This window comes from Lepisma saccharinum, chromosome 1 (assembly GCF_977018435.1).
Source record: "Lepisma saccharinum chromosome 1, izLepSacc3.1, whole genome shotgun sequence".
Classification (NCBI taxonomy): domain Eukaryota; kingdom Metazoa; phylum Arthropoda; class Insecta; order Zygentoma; family Lepismatidae; genus Lepisma; species Lepisma saccharinum.
Genome location: NC_139229.1, coordinates 126,740,701 through 126,758,055, shown reverse-complemented (window position 1 = coordinate 126,758,055; position 17,355 = coordinate 126,740,701). Strand labels below are relative to the sequence as shown.

Below are 17,355 nucleotides of genomic sequence, written 5' to 3'. Positions count from 1 at the left end.
TTCTAGTGAAAACACGGGGAGGCTGAAACACTGGCTACAGGGTTGCATCATCTTAACACACGGAACATTGCACTCTCGTGCAGAAAGCAAATGGCGGGAGCAGAGACAGCGTGTCGGACAGAGATTTTCGCAGAAAACAACACGCATTCACATTAAAATATATCAAATCTACATTCAGGAACTTCCACAACGCTAAAGAAAATTATTTCCGTAAGTACTTTCTCCTGTAAATTTGTAAATTTGAAGGAATCCGTTTCCCTCATACGATAATGTTACCAAATTCTTCTGGTAAATAATAAGAAATCGTGCATTGTCGGTTGCAATCATAGGCCACACACATCATTCACGTTAACACTTTCGTATAGCGGAAACGGATTTGTTACTTTTTACATAAGAAAGTACTTACGCAAATCATTTTCTTTAGCGTTGTTGAAGTTCGGGAATGTAGTTTTGATCCATTTTAATTTTAAATCATGTGTGTATCTGCGAAAATATCTCTCGGACACATTATTGCTGCTGCCGCACGTGAGCACAATGTTCCGTGTGTTACATGACGTAACCCCCTGTAAGTGTTTCAAACCTCGCCGTGTTTTCACTATAAAAAGTTGTGTCGATTATTTTTATTTTTTTTTAAAAAAAATTTAAACTATGCTAGCCTAACTTGACCTAATCTTACGGGAAATAATTTTTGGGGCAAATGTGAATGGTTTGTGGGGCTAACATCAATGGTTTGCGAGGTATTAGCATAATTTCCAATCCGTGCACGAAAGTAGGTATTTTTCGGTGAACAAGGCTGCAACACTGCATAAATTGACAAAATCATAGCACAACGCTCAATGAACCAGTACGCTATTGCCATAATGTGTGTTACAGAATCGAAATAACGAAGAACAGTAAGTACTCGTAAATGTAAGAAATTAACATTATTTTTGTTAGAAATTCATTATTACACCTAAAGAAATATTCCGCAATGCAGAATAATGTAAAAAAGAGTAAAAATCTGATATTTCCTGGAACATCTATAACTTCTTTCTTTTGCCAATTTTTGACATTTGTACTTACCCATCAGGGTAAAAACTTACTATCCATCAGACACCTATAACTTCTTCGTTTCGTAAATTTTTGACATTTGTACTTACCTATCTGCTTCGCGGAACATTCCTTAAGCGGTATAGACGTTTCTTTGATCAAAGTAATTGCAATTTTTCACATTACGAATACTTTTTCCTCATAGTCTTTTTGCTTGCCTGAGATACAATATTTTGCGTACACCTTCCTACATAATCGCATGTTGTGCTTGTGTTTTGTCGATTTTCATTCGTTATGCAGTGTGTCAACCTTCGGAACCCAAGAAATATTTTAGTTTGAAATTTTTGAGTCCAAATTTTCCACCGAATCCAGGTTCCGCCCCTGGGGTAATTGACCTACTGCCCCCTACCGCTGCATTCTACTAAGGTTCCAATTTATTTCTTCATTAATTCCCACTAGTCTACGATACTTACAGTTGCTTGTCCATGGAAAGTGCTTGCTTGCGTAAGGTAATTTTTAAGGTGTTTTTTTTCAACATAAATAACTTTCTTAGAAATCCAAACAATGCTAATTACTTTAATGGAGGTTCAAATTTCGTGTGACAATGATTGCCAAAATTTTACAATAGTTAGTCTTCCTGCTAGGAGAATTTTAGGAAGTCATAAAACAAACTCAACCGTTACCCATAATTTCTCTGTTAACTAATACTTAATGAAGCTTCTAACTGTGCTGATTCGTTTCTCCAAGCTTCAATTTTGCTCCGGTATTCAGAAATGCAGGAAATGTGTGTGTTCAAATATTAATGTGAGTTACTGTGTATAGTTACGGGAACACTGAACCGATCTTGCCTAACCTACTCATGTAAGATATTTTTACAGATTTAAAAAATTATATTGTATTTATTATTATATTTATATAATATACGTATACATCATGTTCCTCTTAGAGTGATTGAGAAATAAATGTTCACCGTTTAGAAACAAAGGAAGATATTGTTATGATTTTCATTTTACAAGATGCAAAAACTCTCAGAGTTTATACACCAGTAGTGAATACACGTGCTTGAATAGAAGGGAATAGAATACTTTATTAGTCATTAGACAACATGATTGCAATAGACTTCGTCATAATAAGTATATAAATACTAATATAAAAATTACGAAAGAAAAGAAAATTAAAAAATACATATTAAAATGTTACACATTCAACAATACAGTTTGCAAATTAAACTACATGTTTTATTACAGCGGAAGCAATTGGAAAATAGTAGTCTATTTTGATTACAATACAAGTCATGTACAGAAACCCATTTTACAGCTCTGTGATGCATTATGAGTAGACATTTACATTTTACAGGCCCTGACGGAAGTGTTCTTCAAATTCCGTGACACTATATATACAATATCGTACTAATATATTATTAATGTGCTTAGCAAACTGCCTGTTTTCTAAATTATGTATAGAAGCTGGTAGCAAATTGAATAATCTCATTCCATTATGTTTAAAATTTTGTTGAGTCTTGCATAGTCTAGCATATGGCATTTCTATATTCAGATTGTGCCTTGTATTATAGTCATGTACATTAGAACGCAACCTAAAACTGGGGAGGTTTTCCTTTATGTACATTAAACTATGATAAATATTTATAGAGGGCACTGTCATAATACGGTATTCCTTAAAGAATTCCCTACATGACTCCATATCCTGTACTCCTTTAATACAACGTATAGCCTTCTTTTGCCATTTAAAGACTTCCTTTGCACCTGTAGAGTTTCCCCATAGTAAATTTCCATACAGTAAGTGTGAATGGAAAAGAGCATAGTACATAGAGATCATCATTTCTTCACTTACAGACCTTTTTAATTTCTGCAATACATATAAGACACGGGCAAGTTTCTTACATATTTTCTGGGTATGAACTGACCAGTTTAATTTTGTATCTAAATATATGCCAAGCAATTTTACATAATCTTGATTATTTAAGGTGCATGGTGGGTTATTTAAGTAGAAAAAGTGAGTTTCTGTTTTTGTCGTATTTAACACCAAGCTATTTGTTTTAAACCATAAAGAGGAAGCATTTAACATTTCTTTATTTTTGATACTAAGGTTAAGAATACTATGATCATTTGTAATAAAGGTAGTGTCATCAGCATAGATAGCTGTTTTATACGGTAGGCAATTACGTAGGTCATTCATATTAACTAAAAACAAAAATGGACCTAATACTGATCCATGGGGGACACCAGACAAGACATCTAGCTCATCAGATTTCTTCTTATTAAATTTTACTATCTGTCGCCGATTAGTGAGATAAGACTTAAGAAGGGATAGTTCAATACCCTTTATTCCATAATACTGTAGTTTTTTAAGCAAGATTTCATGCGCCACTGTATCAAAGGCCTTACTTAAATCTATCAAAGTAGTACATGTATATGAGCCAGACTCGAAACCATTAATTATCTCATTTACGACTGTCTCTAGCGCATTAATAGTAGATAGCCCCGATCTGAATCCAAAGTGGGCTACATTAATAAGTGAATTCTGTTCAAAATAAGGGGTCAATTGCTTTTTTACACAGTACTCTATAATTTTAGAAAACACTGGAACAAGGGATATAGGCCGGTAGTTACCAGGGTTATCTCTATCACCCTTTTTGTGGATAGGGACTGTTATAGATATTTTTAGGTTATCAGGAAAACACCATCATTTAATGTCCCATTAATAAGATATGTAATTGGAAGTGCTATTATGTCAATTATATGCTTTATAATAAATGTTGATAGACCGAAAAATTCTTCGCTATAGGAGTTTTTCATTTTTGACACAATAATTAAAATTTCATCCGTACTAATCTGTATCCACTTAAAATTTATATGATTCAATTGTGGGAAACTTTGCCTACCAAGATAGTCATTGTTGACTTTGTCTTCATAGTTCACAGGAATTTTGTTTAAATGTTCTTGATTGTTTTTAAAGAATCTATTAAACTCATTGGGTGTGATACTTGGCAACTTTGTTTCGTCCGTTATCTTAGTTTCCTTTTTGATTATTGACCAGGCAGCTTTGCATTTATTACTTGCCTTAGCTATGTACCCTTCATTAGCTTTTAGCTTAGCTAATTTTATTTCCTTTCTAAATTTCTTTTTAATCTCATTATAGTTCAATGTAGCAGTTTGATCGCCATTTTTGGCATTATCATGTAGTCCGAGCATAATAGCTCTAAGGTTCGCTAATTTAGGAGTGAACCATGTTAGATGTGTTCTAATTTTCTTCTTACCAGTGCTGATAGTTCTGTATTTTATTGGACAGCACTCATTATACAGCCCCTGGCCATATTATTAGATGCACCACATTTTTTTTTTGAAAATAATAGTTTTAAAGGGGAAAATTATACAAAATTCACCATTAGTTATCTGAAAAGTTTCCTGTACATTATTTGAACCCTCGCAAATACGAGTAATACGTACAAATGCACTTTCTTGCACAACATTGATAACAATAATTGTAATAGTAATAATAATACATAGTAATGTAATTCGACACAGTGGACAATTTTAACAGTTCGCTTACTTTTCACATTTAAAATGTTGCAATAGGGTTCTTTGTGACTGAACTTCGATTATTGTAATGAACAATATGAAAAGACTTTGTTGTTAAACGAACATGCCGCAGTTCAATTCAAGCTGAGTTGAGAGGAGGACGTCTTGCGAATAGTGAATCGTATTTTTGCTAAATTTTGCAGTGATATTGTTTTTGTACACTGTCAGTATGTTTTTTTAAAATTTAATTATTAACATTAGGGAGTCATGAGTAAAAAAAAGTGACTTGACACCGAGAAAGATGGCTGAAATTAAGGCACTAATAAAGACAAAAATGTTCTCTAATCGTGAGATTTCTCGACGATCTGATGTGTCTGAAGCATCGGTGAGGCGAATAAAGAAGACAATTGAATATGGTGGACAGTGTGAGCCACAAAAGAAGGACAGATGGGGACGTAAAACAATTTTTACTCCAAGATCCTTACGCTGTTTGAAGAACATTTGCCTCACTAATAGATTTGCGAGTACAAAGGAACTTAAAGATAAACTTGAAAGGAGTGGTGTTCGTGCATCGGAAAGAACAGTAAGGCATAGGCTCTCTGATTTGAACCTGAAGGCACTCAGACCTGCTAAGAAGCCAAAATTAACCCCTGTTATGATTCGTAAACGTTTTCGTTGGGCAAAAGCTCACAAAGAAAAAGATTTGAACTTTTGGAGATCTGTTTGCTTTAGTGACGAGTGCACGTTTGAAATCTTGGGGAATAAATATCAGTTTGTGAGAAGGCATCCAGGGGAAAAATACAATCCTGATTGTGTTGTGCAGACTGTCAAACATCCGATAAAAGTTATGATTTGGTCAGTCATTAGTGGCAAAGGTACAGGACGTCTGTATTTGGTTCAAGGAACAATGAGGCAAGAACAGTATAGGGAAGTGCTTAGAAGAAAGTTGCTACCTCAAGTAAGAGAATGGTTCCCAAATGGAGAACCGTTCGTATTCATGCAGGATGGAGCCTCATGCCATACCGCAAAATTAATAAAACAGTTTCTACAGAGTGAAAATGTCCCTCTTTTGCCCTGGCCAGGAAACTCTCCAGATATGAACCCAATTGAAAATGTTTGGTACCTAGTGAAAAAAAAGTGGCAAAGCAAACAATTACGACGAGATTTGGCCTAATTGAAAAAATAATTCAAGTGTGGAATCACCATCCTCATATGAAAGAGACAGTACAAGCATGCATTGATAGCATGCCAAGACGAATCCAAGCACTGATAAAGACCAAAGGCGGCTCAACCAAATATTAAAATTGACTTCCAGTCATATGTACATATTATATAGCTAATATTCAAGAAACACAGTAAGAAATTATATTTGTAACTATTAATGTATCAAGTAATTGTTGTTTTTTGTTAAGGTTCACATGTAATCAATGTAATATTTCATGTAATAAAATATAAATAAAAGAAATAGAGAATAATAAAAAGAAATAGACGAGATAATAACATCCTTAAAATTTTGCATAATATTTGGAGGTGCGTCTAATATTATGGCTAGGGACTGTAAATATCGACAATTGTATGTGTAAATTTGTTCCATGCTTCAGTCAAATTATTACAAGTACTTAACAATTCATAGAAATTTATTTCATTAAGGCTATCTCTAAGGTTTCTTATGTTAGTTTGACCAAGCAATCTAAAACTTGTAGTTTTTGTGGTGGGGGGTGTGGTATAAATTAAAATTGGTAAAATAAGCCACAGACCGCTGTGGTCTGATAAACAGGGATCAATAGTTCCACAGGATATCATATTTCTGTTAACATTAGTGATCACATTATCAATGCAAGATTTCGTTCTAGTTACTTGATCATTAGCATAATAATAATCATAAGACCTGAGAGTATCACAGAATGATTTCTTTACAGCATTATCAATTAGAACATTTATGTTTATATCTCGTAAGTAAACAACATCAAATTGTTTGTACTTATCAATGGACCTTGTAAGTTTTTCCCATTGTAACAAAAACATATTTAAATCTGAATTAGGAATGCGGTATATGGATATGACCACAACTTTCAAACTGTTAAATATAATGCCGGTAACTTCGAATACTCCTTCAATACATAAGTGATGTATATCTGCATATGCGTCACAATGCATTACACTGCGCTACTCGCTCAACAGATGCTACAGAATACTTGACGGGAGCAGGGCAACTTAAGGCCCACACATCGAGTTGCATTGACAACATCGGAGAGTTTCTACATCAAGGTATGTAGGTGTGTTAAACCATTATTTATGCTTCTAATTATCAATTTTTTCACGATCCCTCTAAGCAGAACATGACGTACATTATTTATATTACATTCATAAAATACACAGCCATTTGAATAGTAGTAAATCTAACACTCCTAGCCAAATAAAACCAATCCGAAAAAGCCATCAAGGAATGTTCATTTTCCACTACGTAAGCGAATATGCAAGAAGGATCTTAGTGAATGCGTCAGTATCCATGCGAGTAGCTTTCATCCAACTTGTCATACCCAGGAGCACTTTCGCCATTTTTAGACACAATATAATTGCATGAAAGTATATAGTGCCAAAAACGTATGGAAATTTGTAATTAAACTTAATACACTGGTCTGGTTCAGTGTTCCCAAAAAGTCCAAAAGGGGGACTTTAGTTAACATGCATGGGGTTTGAACTTTTAATTAGTGTTTGACATTAGCAGTTGCAAAATGCAACTGTAAATTTTCTTTTCATAACTATCCCAAACCTTTTATGTTCCCACTTTTGGCAACTGAAAACCTTTGTCGTGGTTTTCAACATATTACAAAATTTGCGTATCTGGGATCCCTTTTATGCAAGGGTGTGAAATATTTAGTGATGTTAAATATCTCGATAACTAGCAATTTCATTTATGTTTCTGGGGCATTCCATTGTCACTGATGGAACATGCAGACTACATTTTTGATATTAAAGTAACTATTCTACTGATAGTTAAGCAACATTTTTCTTACAGTTTCTGTGCAATGAAATATAACACTGTTGATTAAACATAACTACCTTTAAAATACTTTCCCAGATTTGTATCTATAAGTAGACAATTTTGTGTCACGGGTGGGACAGGCGAAACACATAGCCTCTCTACCTAATAAGAAATTTATTTTAATTTCTGTGAATTGTCAAAATTATGAAAAATAAATAAAGGGAAAAGGTAATTGATCTTTTAATATTCTAGTGGAATTGAAGCTATGCTTTGACGAAAATGTATTCATGAATCGGTTCTCGATTAACTGGTTTGGTTTGAGATCAACTTTAGTGTATGCCACCTTCACATTAAGGGGAGAAATTTGTACTGGCATGTTGATTAATATTAATTTTATCTTTCTTAGGTGTCATTGGTAATTCCAGATTCTTTGGTGGCAGCTCCTTCATTATCTGAAGGTCTAAGTGTTGATTGTGATTATTACGAAATCCATGATGTTACATTAGATGTTTTCATTGATAAGTCTTTCATTGAAGCATTTGTAAAAAAAGGTAAGAAAATTAAAGAAACACTGAAATTATAATTTATCAAACTGTTGTATGTTAACCAACTGAGTAACTTTTTCTTTCACATTTTATAAGTTTGCATTACTTATGAGTCATAATTCCCTTGAGAAGAGGAATTTGCTAGTATTTTTAAATTACTTAACCAACAATCAGTAGCTGCTTGTGATTAAAAATATTTAGTAGTTTAAAAAAAATGCTAAAGAGAATATGCTGTGCATGTGAAACCAACAGACCTAGACAATACAATGCATGCTATTGACAAAACAGCCCAGTACAAGTGACATTTAAACAAGAAGTGATATTTGCAGCTTATCGTGCCATTCTGGTGTGACAGGTTGCATTTATTTCTGAGTCTGTTCCCCAAGTGACAAGCCTAGCTTGTGACTTATCACCTCGGTCGGAAAGCTCCGTTACTGTACCATGATAAAATATCTTTACACTCCCTAAGATATTACTTTGTGGATAATTATTTTTATACATATATTTGTTGATTTAATTGCAGGTGAACTCTCTGCTTTGAGCATAGGCACACATGTAGATGCTGATAACTGTGTGGCTCTAACACCATCAGGACACCTAGTTCTTCTTTTGAGGAAAGACACGTATGAAGAGCTTGGACTTGAAGGAAAGCCTACTTTCAATAAAAGGAATCCCATGCAATTTAGTAAGTGGCAATTATTAGTGTTTATCTCTGTTTTTCCAAAATACAATATCATGATGAAATTGATATCGGATCTGTAACATGTTACACATGTTATCATCACGGAAATCTTGAACTCCAAGAGCAACATTCTTTCGAGCAAGCACAGTTAAAAACGTATATCTGAAGTCTTTTCCTTGTTGGGACTGAAATATAATAGGACACAGCCTTACAGAAATTGGCAGGGACCGCCAGAGAGAAACATACTATCGCAAAACACACCACTTCAATTTCACTGTATAACAGTTTATGGAAATTGTTATTACACAGGATTTTGTAGAACACCCAACAAGCTTTCACAGTATATAGAGGACCATACAGGACAACTTTTCTTGACAATATTTTGTAGTGCGGCCCTTGTTTTGATGCTGTGAGCACTCAAAATACTCTTGTAGGTATATAGTAATGCATTGCAAATGCAAGGTTACTACTAACATTTCTTTTATCTATTGGAAAACAAAAAAATGTTAGTGTTTTTTGGACAGACTGCAACCAATCAAGACGAGGGCCAGTCTCTGGAGTGTAAAGAATTCTCGAGACAATTGTCCTTCCTTACTTTCAATTGACTGTCACTCCCCTCAAGAATGTACAGCCTGTAAAGGTTTCCTTGTTGAAGGTCTGTCAGTGCCGTCCCTGCTTCCAGAACAAGGGAATTTGTTTCATTTTTAATAGTTTAGATAAGCTGTTGTCAAAATTTTGTTTCTTGCTGTTTTTGACTAAAGGCATTGGGTCAAATGTGTCTCAGTAATTGAAGTTCACCCTATACGTTATTGAGATGCCCACCTTGACATATGGTATAGTATGGTGGAAGAATTTCCTAATACAGTATAAAACAACTGCACGAGGATGGCCTATTTTGTTACAAGTGACGTAGTAATTATTTATTATATAATTAGAGATGGAACCCATTAATCGGTATTCTATAGGTGTCGGTAAAATTACTGATTATTTTACCGATATATATATATATTTACCTTTTTAAAAAGTATGGCATGGGGATTATCCATAAACATTATAATACTGTAAAATGGTGAAATTTTATAGTATTATAATGTTTATGGATAATCTCATGCCATACTTTTTAAAAACGTAAATTTCTAAATATGCATGTTCTTTTGCAGTGCATTCACCTTGAAACACACATTTATTAAGGAGATTAATGAACCATTCAGGTCTTCAATTAACATTTGCAAAATTATATCAGCGTCGGTAAATTTTATATCAGAACTTTATCGGTATAGGCCCACCCCTATTATATATTATTGTACAAACACTTTAGTAAGCTCAGTCTGATAGAGCAGGAAAAAGTTACCTGTGCACCTTGGTGTTTCATGGGCAAATCTCAGCTCAAGTGGTAATTGTTGAGGTCCACCATGAGATTTTTTTGTTTTGTTTAACATTAGGTTATATTGCTTGATTTTTTTCCATTAAATGGTTATGTCACCCCTCTGGACAGGTTACCAAAACTTTTAAAATTTTCATCATATGCATTCCATCTCATATTTTAAAGATGTGAAGTCTTTTAGTTTTATAAAACACACACACACACACAGAAATGGCATAGTGTTGCAAATATCATTATAAGTTTTCTCTTTTGACAGTAGAAAACTTCTTATGTCACGTGCCGGCAACATATTTGTTAAAAACACTAAAAGACACACAAACAGCACGATAAAAACACTTAATCAGTTCTGCCAAGCTTTTGATCCCATCTCAGGGCTGGTCAAGGGGCGACTGAATGGACGTGGTAGAAGTTCCGCTACTCACTGTGTCTGCCAGAAGATGTTGTTGTGGTCTTGCAGTGTTGGTAAGTACTTGTGTGTTTGGATTGTTGGCTGGGGGAGATGCATTTTTAAGTTTTAAGCGGAACTTCAACCACGTCCCTTCCGTCGCCTCTCGACCAGCCCTGAGGATGATCCCGATATGGGATCGAAAGCTGAGCAGAACTGCTAAAGTGTTTTTTATTGTGTTGTTTGTGTGTTTTTTTAGTGTTTTTAACAAAAAGTTTTCTCTTGTTATTCAGTTATATAATAATTCTCTCTCTTTTGCAAAAAGACATGGAATTATTGTTTGGGGAAGAAAAGTTTTAGAGTTTTGTGTTAACACTACTTTGTGCACAAATAGGTTAATTGGAACTTGACTTGCAGTTTAAAGTGGAATCTGCACCACTTTGTGCCTCCACCATTGTATTAGAAGAGAATAGAATGGTGTTTGTGCTATGAATTTAAAGGTACAGCCTTCTCTAATGATTGAAATTAAATCACATGAAAATGGATCTAAAGACAACAAGTCTTTGTGAATGGTGACAGTGAGTCATTTAGATCAATAGGCCAATAAAGAAGTTTTGTCACTAAATACACATTGAGTTGTAGTATATTTATGAAAAGATATTTCAACCTAGTTTGCACCAGAAATTTATTCATTTTATATGTTCGGTACCAACTTCATCCCACTTGTTTTTAGCTTGTCCGTAATAGGTATATGTTTGATAGCACACCATTGCTATGTTTTTCAGTATTGCATGTCATGCTTTACAGTTTTACACATTTTTATTATATCTTCCTTGCCTGAACGGTTGAGGTTCAGCATATGCTGTTTATTGAAAGTGAGGGCATTGCTAGAATTCATACTTCCCAACCTAACAATTTTTGCACACCGCAAGCCAATTATTAACTTTTTTAAAATTTCAAAAATTGAATGTTAAAAAGATATAAAAGCCATTACTATAAAAGAACAATCTACATTTCGAAAACATTTACCAAATAACTGTTCAAAATTATGAAAATGTAGGAAGGAGACTAAAGATATTGAGTTTCCCATATTTAGATATTATTTAAGTATAAATCATACTCAGCAAATGTGGATTGTGTCATTGCTATGACATTATCTTACTATTAAAGGCATATTTACTAAAAATCACTATCCATTTGAAAAATACAATTTTGCTTTATTGTATAGTTTCAGGATTTGATAATAAAAATATCACTTTCTCATGTTGAAATAAAATGTTGCTATGGTGAATTATTGCTTAAATTATAAGAATTAATTCTCAGAGGAGAGGATTTTTTTTAACAAGATAAATTTTAGAAATGTAGAGTTAGGAGAAAACAATTATGAGAGAGGAGAGTTTTCTCTGGCATCCTCCCTTCACTTCAAACAAACACAGTCAATAAAACAGCTCTTTATTTTGAAATTAATGGACTTGCACCCCCCTCCCCCAATCCAATGGCGGAGTGGTTAGCACATTGCACTACTACATCAGGGGTCCTGGGTTCAAATCCTGGCCTGGGTTTTTAACGTTTGTGAGTGTCCATTCATCAATTTCATCATATCATCACTCATCCTCATCTTCTCAGAATTAGCCAAAAGTGGCACAAGAAGAGAACTAAAATAAAGCAAATCATTTAATCAAATCAAAGTAATGGATTGGAAAAGTACCCAATGTGCATTCTTACATTAATCCCCACAGTTGCATGTTATTGATTAATGATGGAAAATAAAATTCCATTTTTTTTCTGTGTATCAGATTTTCCTCTTTATTGTAACCACATACATAGCATTACTTAAATCTCAGTTTTAGAGAGCCACCTCCTTATATTGCTGCTTTCTTTTCAGTTACCTGGGCATAAAGAAAAGATACAATGCCTAGGCAAAGGCAGCCTTCCTCCCTGCAGCTTCTTGCATTGGATGCAGTTGGAGAGTTTGTGAAAACAGTAGGCAGGAATTTGGTGGAATATGTCTCTAATTTGACACATTTTACTGGGGATACTGATTCTTTGCCTGGTTTAAAGGAAACTGTCAAGGAGCTCAATACTGTGCTGTATAGTAGTGTCCCTTGGTACCTTTACGATAAAATGGCACCAATAGTGTTGTCTGCAGTGTCATCGCTCATCAATGAAACCAAAGCTAGTTTTGACCACTTTGTTCCCATGTCAGTATTTATGAGAAAAATGAGTGCTGCTGTGACATTGACAGAAATTGTTATTGATCCCTGCTTGAAGCAGATTTGTTTTTCGGAATGGCCAAAGATTATGAGACATGTTTTGTATAAGAACTTGCACAATTTGACAGGTTTGGAACATTTAGATCTGGGTTCCGGTTCAGGTGGTTGGAAGACTTCAGATATTGGGAATTCTATTATTGATGCCCTGAAGTGTATGCCTGATTTGAAGTACCTAAGTCTGAGTTTTGATTGCACGGATAACATTTTGTCAGTAGTGGGTCAGAACTGTCTACAGCTTCGTACTTTAGATATTATGTCTTCTCGATCCGTCACCGACAAAAGTGTACCTTCACTTCTTCGTTGTAAAGAATTGAGGGAAGTTAAGTTGTTTGGCACGTCAGTGTCTGTTCAGGGATATGCCCATTTGCTGATGGGGCTTCTTTATTTGCAAGATCTTGGAAGGTGTGATGATTTCGGGTATGTGCTGGAGTACATACACTCGAACACTGGACATACTGTGCAATTTAACATCAAACAGATTCAAAGCCGGGATGTTGCAGCATCACATTTGACACTTCTTAACGAGATGTGCCCTCATGTTAAACATGTTTCAATCCAGTACGATGAGAGCATCAGTGATGTGACAGTTTTGTCATCCCTGAATGAACTTGAGGAGCTGAAGTTGATGTCTTGTGATTTCTTCAGAGACTATGTGAAGAACTTGCTGGAAATAAAAGGTGTTCGGTTAACATGGTTGCACCTTGAGCATGTAGAGGAGATTGACTTGAATGCATTGAAGTATATTGGTCAGTTTTGTCCAAATTTGACAAGTCTTGTTTTCTACAATTGCGAATTTGTTCCCGACTCCTCTGCTTCAGTCCGTATAGACTCACCACCATTTGGCAAATTGGAAAAGCTAACATGCGTGATTGATTGTGAACGCTATCATTTGGATTTTCTTCTGTCACACTGCACCAACATTAAGTACATTCACATTGGTTCATCTACTCCAATTGATGATGAAACAGTGGAAAGGGCAATGGCCCAGAATTCCTTTAGGTATTTGGAAGAGCTGAAAATAATGCATAGCGGCAGCTTAAGTATGGCAACAGTGAGGCTTTTGGTGACTCACTGTGATAACCTTCGTCTGTTAACAGAGTTGGAAAGTTGGGGCAGAATATCAGAGAAGGAACTGGCTGATTTTAGAAATGAAATAAAGAGCAGCAATATGGACTTGGACGTTAAGCCTATGATGTCATACTAATTGCATTCAGGGATAAAGCAAACTGGTAATAAAGTAACTCATCTGTTAGTAGAAGAAGTTGAATATGACATCATTATTCAGATAATGTAGAATAGATTATTAAGAATCACAAAAAAATGTATGTTTCCCATTGCACATGATTATAATCAGGGGTAAACAAAACTAGAAATGATTTTAGGAGTCAGTTCCTTTTTCTCAGGAAGTGCAAGCCTCAAGCAATGGAAGACTTTCTGTTATAATTTGTTCTTTTGAAACATGTGTAAGGAAAAGAACACTGCAATCTAGTGTGAGTTAACAATGTCAAGAAACATATAACATAGAAACCAAGTTATTTTTTTAACTTTAAATAATCTTTTAGCATTGCCATCAATGATTGAAGTGGCTCTTATACAGTTCTGTTGCTAGACAAGAATAAGTATGTATGATGCATATATGTGTCAAGAGGCATTCAGTGAGACACATCAAATGACTATACACATCATTGCCTAGTCTAGTTTATCACATACATTGACTGACAGGGAGTTGGTTTCCTTTATGCCTTTTTATTCCTTCATGGTGTTGTGAGGAAAAATTTTAGCAGTCATCACAGCATGTACACCACAAATTAAAAAAAAAATAAGAGTATAAAGGATCTTATGGTGTGAAGTTTTATTATTTATAATATGATAGTGCTCAAAGTGTGGGAGGATGGTATGCCCCCAGCTAACATTTTGCATTTCAAGCGCTAAGGACACAAAATATTTGGAAATGCAAATTTTTTTCTTCATTTTTCACAGTATGGAAGTCATAATGAGTAAATAATAAACATAAATGCTGGCATCTTACAAATGCAAGAACTAATCAATCAGGGTTGCTACGTTACTGGAAAACCTGTAAAACGGGGAATAGTCAGGGAATTTTGCATATTTTCTGGAATTTACGTGCATTTTGGAGTTGCAGGAGAACCAGTTACAAAATGAACGAACGGTTCATTTCCACTTCCGAATTCGGTTCTTGTGATTCCAGTCCTCCCAAAAGATTCAGTTCAGAAACTTGTTCCTCTTGTCATTATGACTTCTAGTCTGTTACGTACAAAATTATGGTTCCTTCGCATTTCAATTCTATATTTATTCACTCTCAGATCTAGGTTCTTGGATCCGTTCATTTTGCAACTTGTTCTTGTGAACCTGTTCAAGACCAGAATTTGGAGAGGAGTGTGATTTTTCCATAGAGAACAAGCTACTCAAGACGAAACCTACGCACCAGCCATCAGAATTTCTTGCAGAAAAAATGTTGCTTTAGCTTTGTGTGTGGTGAGGAAATTTTCTTTCTTCAAGAACACACCCGTTCGGAAGCGGAGCAGGTTGGTGTTCGGACAGTTCATTGGTTTTGGATCTGCAATAAAGCTTGAAGAGCAGAATTTCACGTAGCTGTCTGTGGTTGACATCACACTGTACGGGTGTGGACGCCGAGTAAAAACAAAGGGACTCACTACTTCGTTCCCCCCGTGAACCCGTTCTGTGAATTTGAGTCCTTCGTTTGTGACCCGTTCAGAAGCAACTTGATCAACTAGTTCATTTGCTCATTGTCGTAGTTTTTACATTGCAGAGATGTGTTACACCCGAGAAATTAGTGATTTTATGCAGTAACGTCAGTGATGTCATTATTCGAATATGCACGTGTTTTGTGCATGTAGAATGAATTTTTTTAAAAAAAACTGGTGCGAAATAGAGGAATTAAACGTACGCTGGTCACACGTCATTGTTAGGTTAGGAATGTTGGTTTCATGCCGATAGTAATTTTATGTATTGTTTGCGTGTAGAATGAAATTATGCTGAAAAGTGGTGAAAATGAGCCCAAGTTCATTTTGTTTTATTACGATTTCATCATGCTACAAATGCAACTTTTACATGGTTCGATTTCGATTTATGTCTGTTAACACATACAGAGTTTTAGCGATTACTTAAAATTTTGTGAATAAATGCTTTTGTGGTTAGGTTAGGAATGTCAGGTTTGGTTGTCTTAGAATTAAAATAAAGACCCTGAATGCACTCTACTAAGGTTCCGATTTATTTCTACATTCATTCCCACTAGTTTACGATACTTACTGTCGTTTGTCAACCAGAGAATACCTTGTCCGTGGGAAGTGTGTATGATTGAGTAAGGTCATTTTGAAGATTTTTTTTCAACATGAATAACTTTTTTCGAATCCAAATAGTGCTCATTATTTGAAGGAAGGTTCAAATGTCACATGTCACAATGATTGCCAAAATTCTATGATAATTAGTAGGGCTTGGAAGTTGAGGAATTTTTTTTTTTTCCTAGTGTCCGAAGACGAGGCCCAACATAATATATTTTCATTTTGGGTCATTGTAGGCCAGAAAATGGTGGGTTTTATTTGTCCTTTTTTGCCTCTTTAGGCATTTTTTTTGGCTTATTGGTCCTTTTTAGCCTCTTTTTAGGTCTTAACGGCTTTTTTTTGCAACCACCTTCTTTCGACTACGTTTTTACTGCCAATTCTCAATTCGAATCATCATCAGTTCATCACCTCTTAAACATCCTTTCTGTAGTAAAGAAATAAAAAAAAAGAGAAATAAATATATTTGAACCAATCCCTGAAACGAGAAGAAAACATTTTTGGACGACTGAAGCAGGTACGGTACAAGATCCTTTAAATGTAACTTGTCTGGAAGGTCGCGCTGTGAGTGGCAACTTGCTCTTGTTTTGAAGCTTTCAGCATGGTGTATACGACCAGACAGCACACGCCTGCAAAGATCTCAAGGTGCCGCGCAGAGGGAGGGGTGGGGAGGTTAGAACTGAAGTTATTAATTAATTTGGATCACATTTGATATTTTTAGGTCTTTTTTTGGCAATTTATAGGTCTTCAACTTCCGAGCCCTAATAATTAATCTTCCTGCTAGGAAAATTTGAAAAAAAAATCGTAAAACATTCGGAACTGTTGAAAAGACAGATTTCGATGTTTTCCGTAATATAAAATTGGTTCCAACATGTGGAAAACTCAAATAATGGAGATATTTGATTCCTAAGTATGGCCCGTGTATATATTTTTTTTAGGTGTATGGTTGGTCACTGGCCCCATACAAGTTCTGAATTTCCGTAATATGTACTATTTTCAATAAATTAAAAAATATAATCATTAAACGCATATTTTCTAAAGGTACATGACCAGGGCTCGAAAAATCTCGGTCGCCATGGCGACTAAAATTTTCAGCCTGGCGACTGTGATCTTTTGCTGTATTATGTACAAAATTTTGAAGATTCTTTATTCTCTTTCCGTGGGCGAGGTTCAGCCTGAGGCTGTTCTGCCACCTAACCCATGTCATGCAGT

At 35.1% G+C, this 17,355-nt stretch overlaps 1 protein-coding gene across 2 annotated transcripts in view; it reads left to right on the top strand.

The window, feature by feature from the left end:
• The window catches only part of LOC146000769 (ribonuclease P protein subunit p40-like), a 49,532-nt gene that overhangs the window by 1,113 nt on the left and 31,064 nt on the right, over positions 1 to 17,355 (top strand). Inside the window, exons 2-3 of one of the 2 annotated variants that reach the window (XM_083138397.1) lie at positions 7,961 to 8,105; positions 8,623 to 8,784. In XM_083138397.1, the coding sequence (XP_082994523.1) occupies positions 7,961 to 8,105; positions 8,623 to 8,784 (307 nt within the window). Of the gene's footprint in view, positions 1 to 7,960; positions 8,106 to 8,622; positions 8,785 to 12,435; positions 14,339 to 17,355 lie in introns of those variants that run through there. The other variant, XM_083138396.1, reaches the window with a different exon arrangement.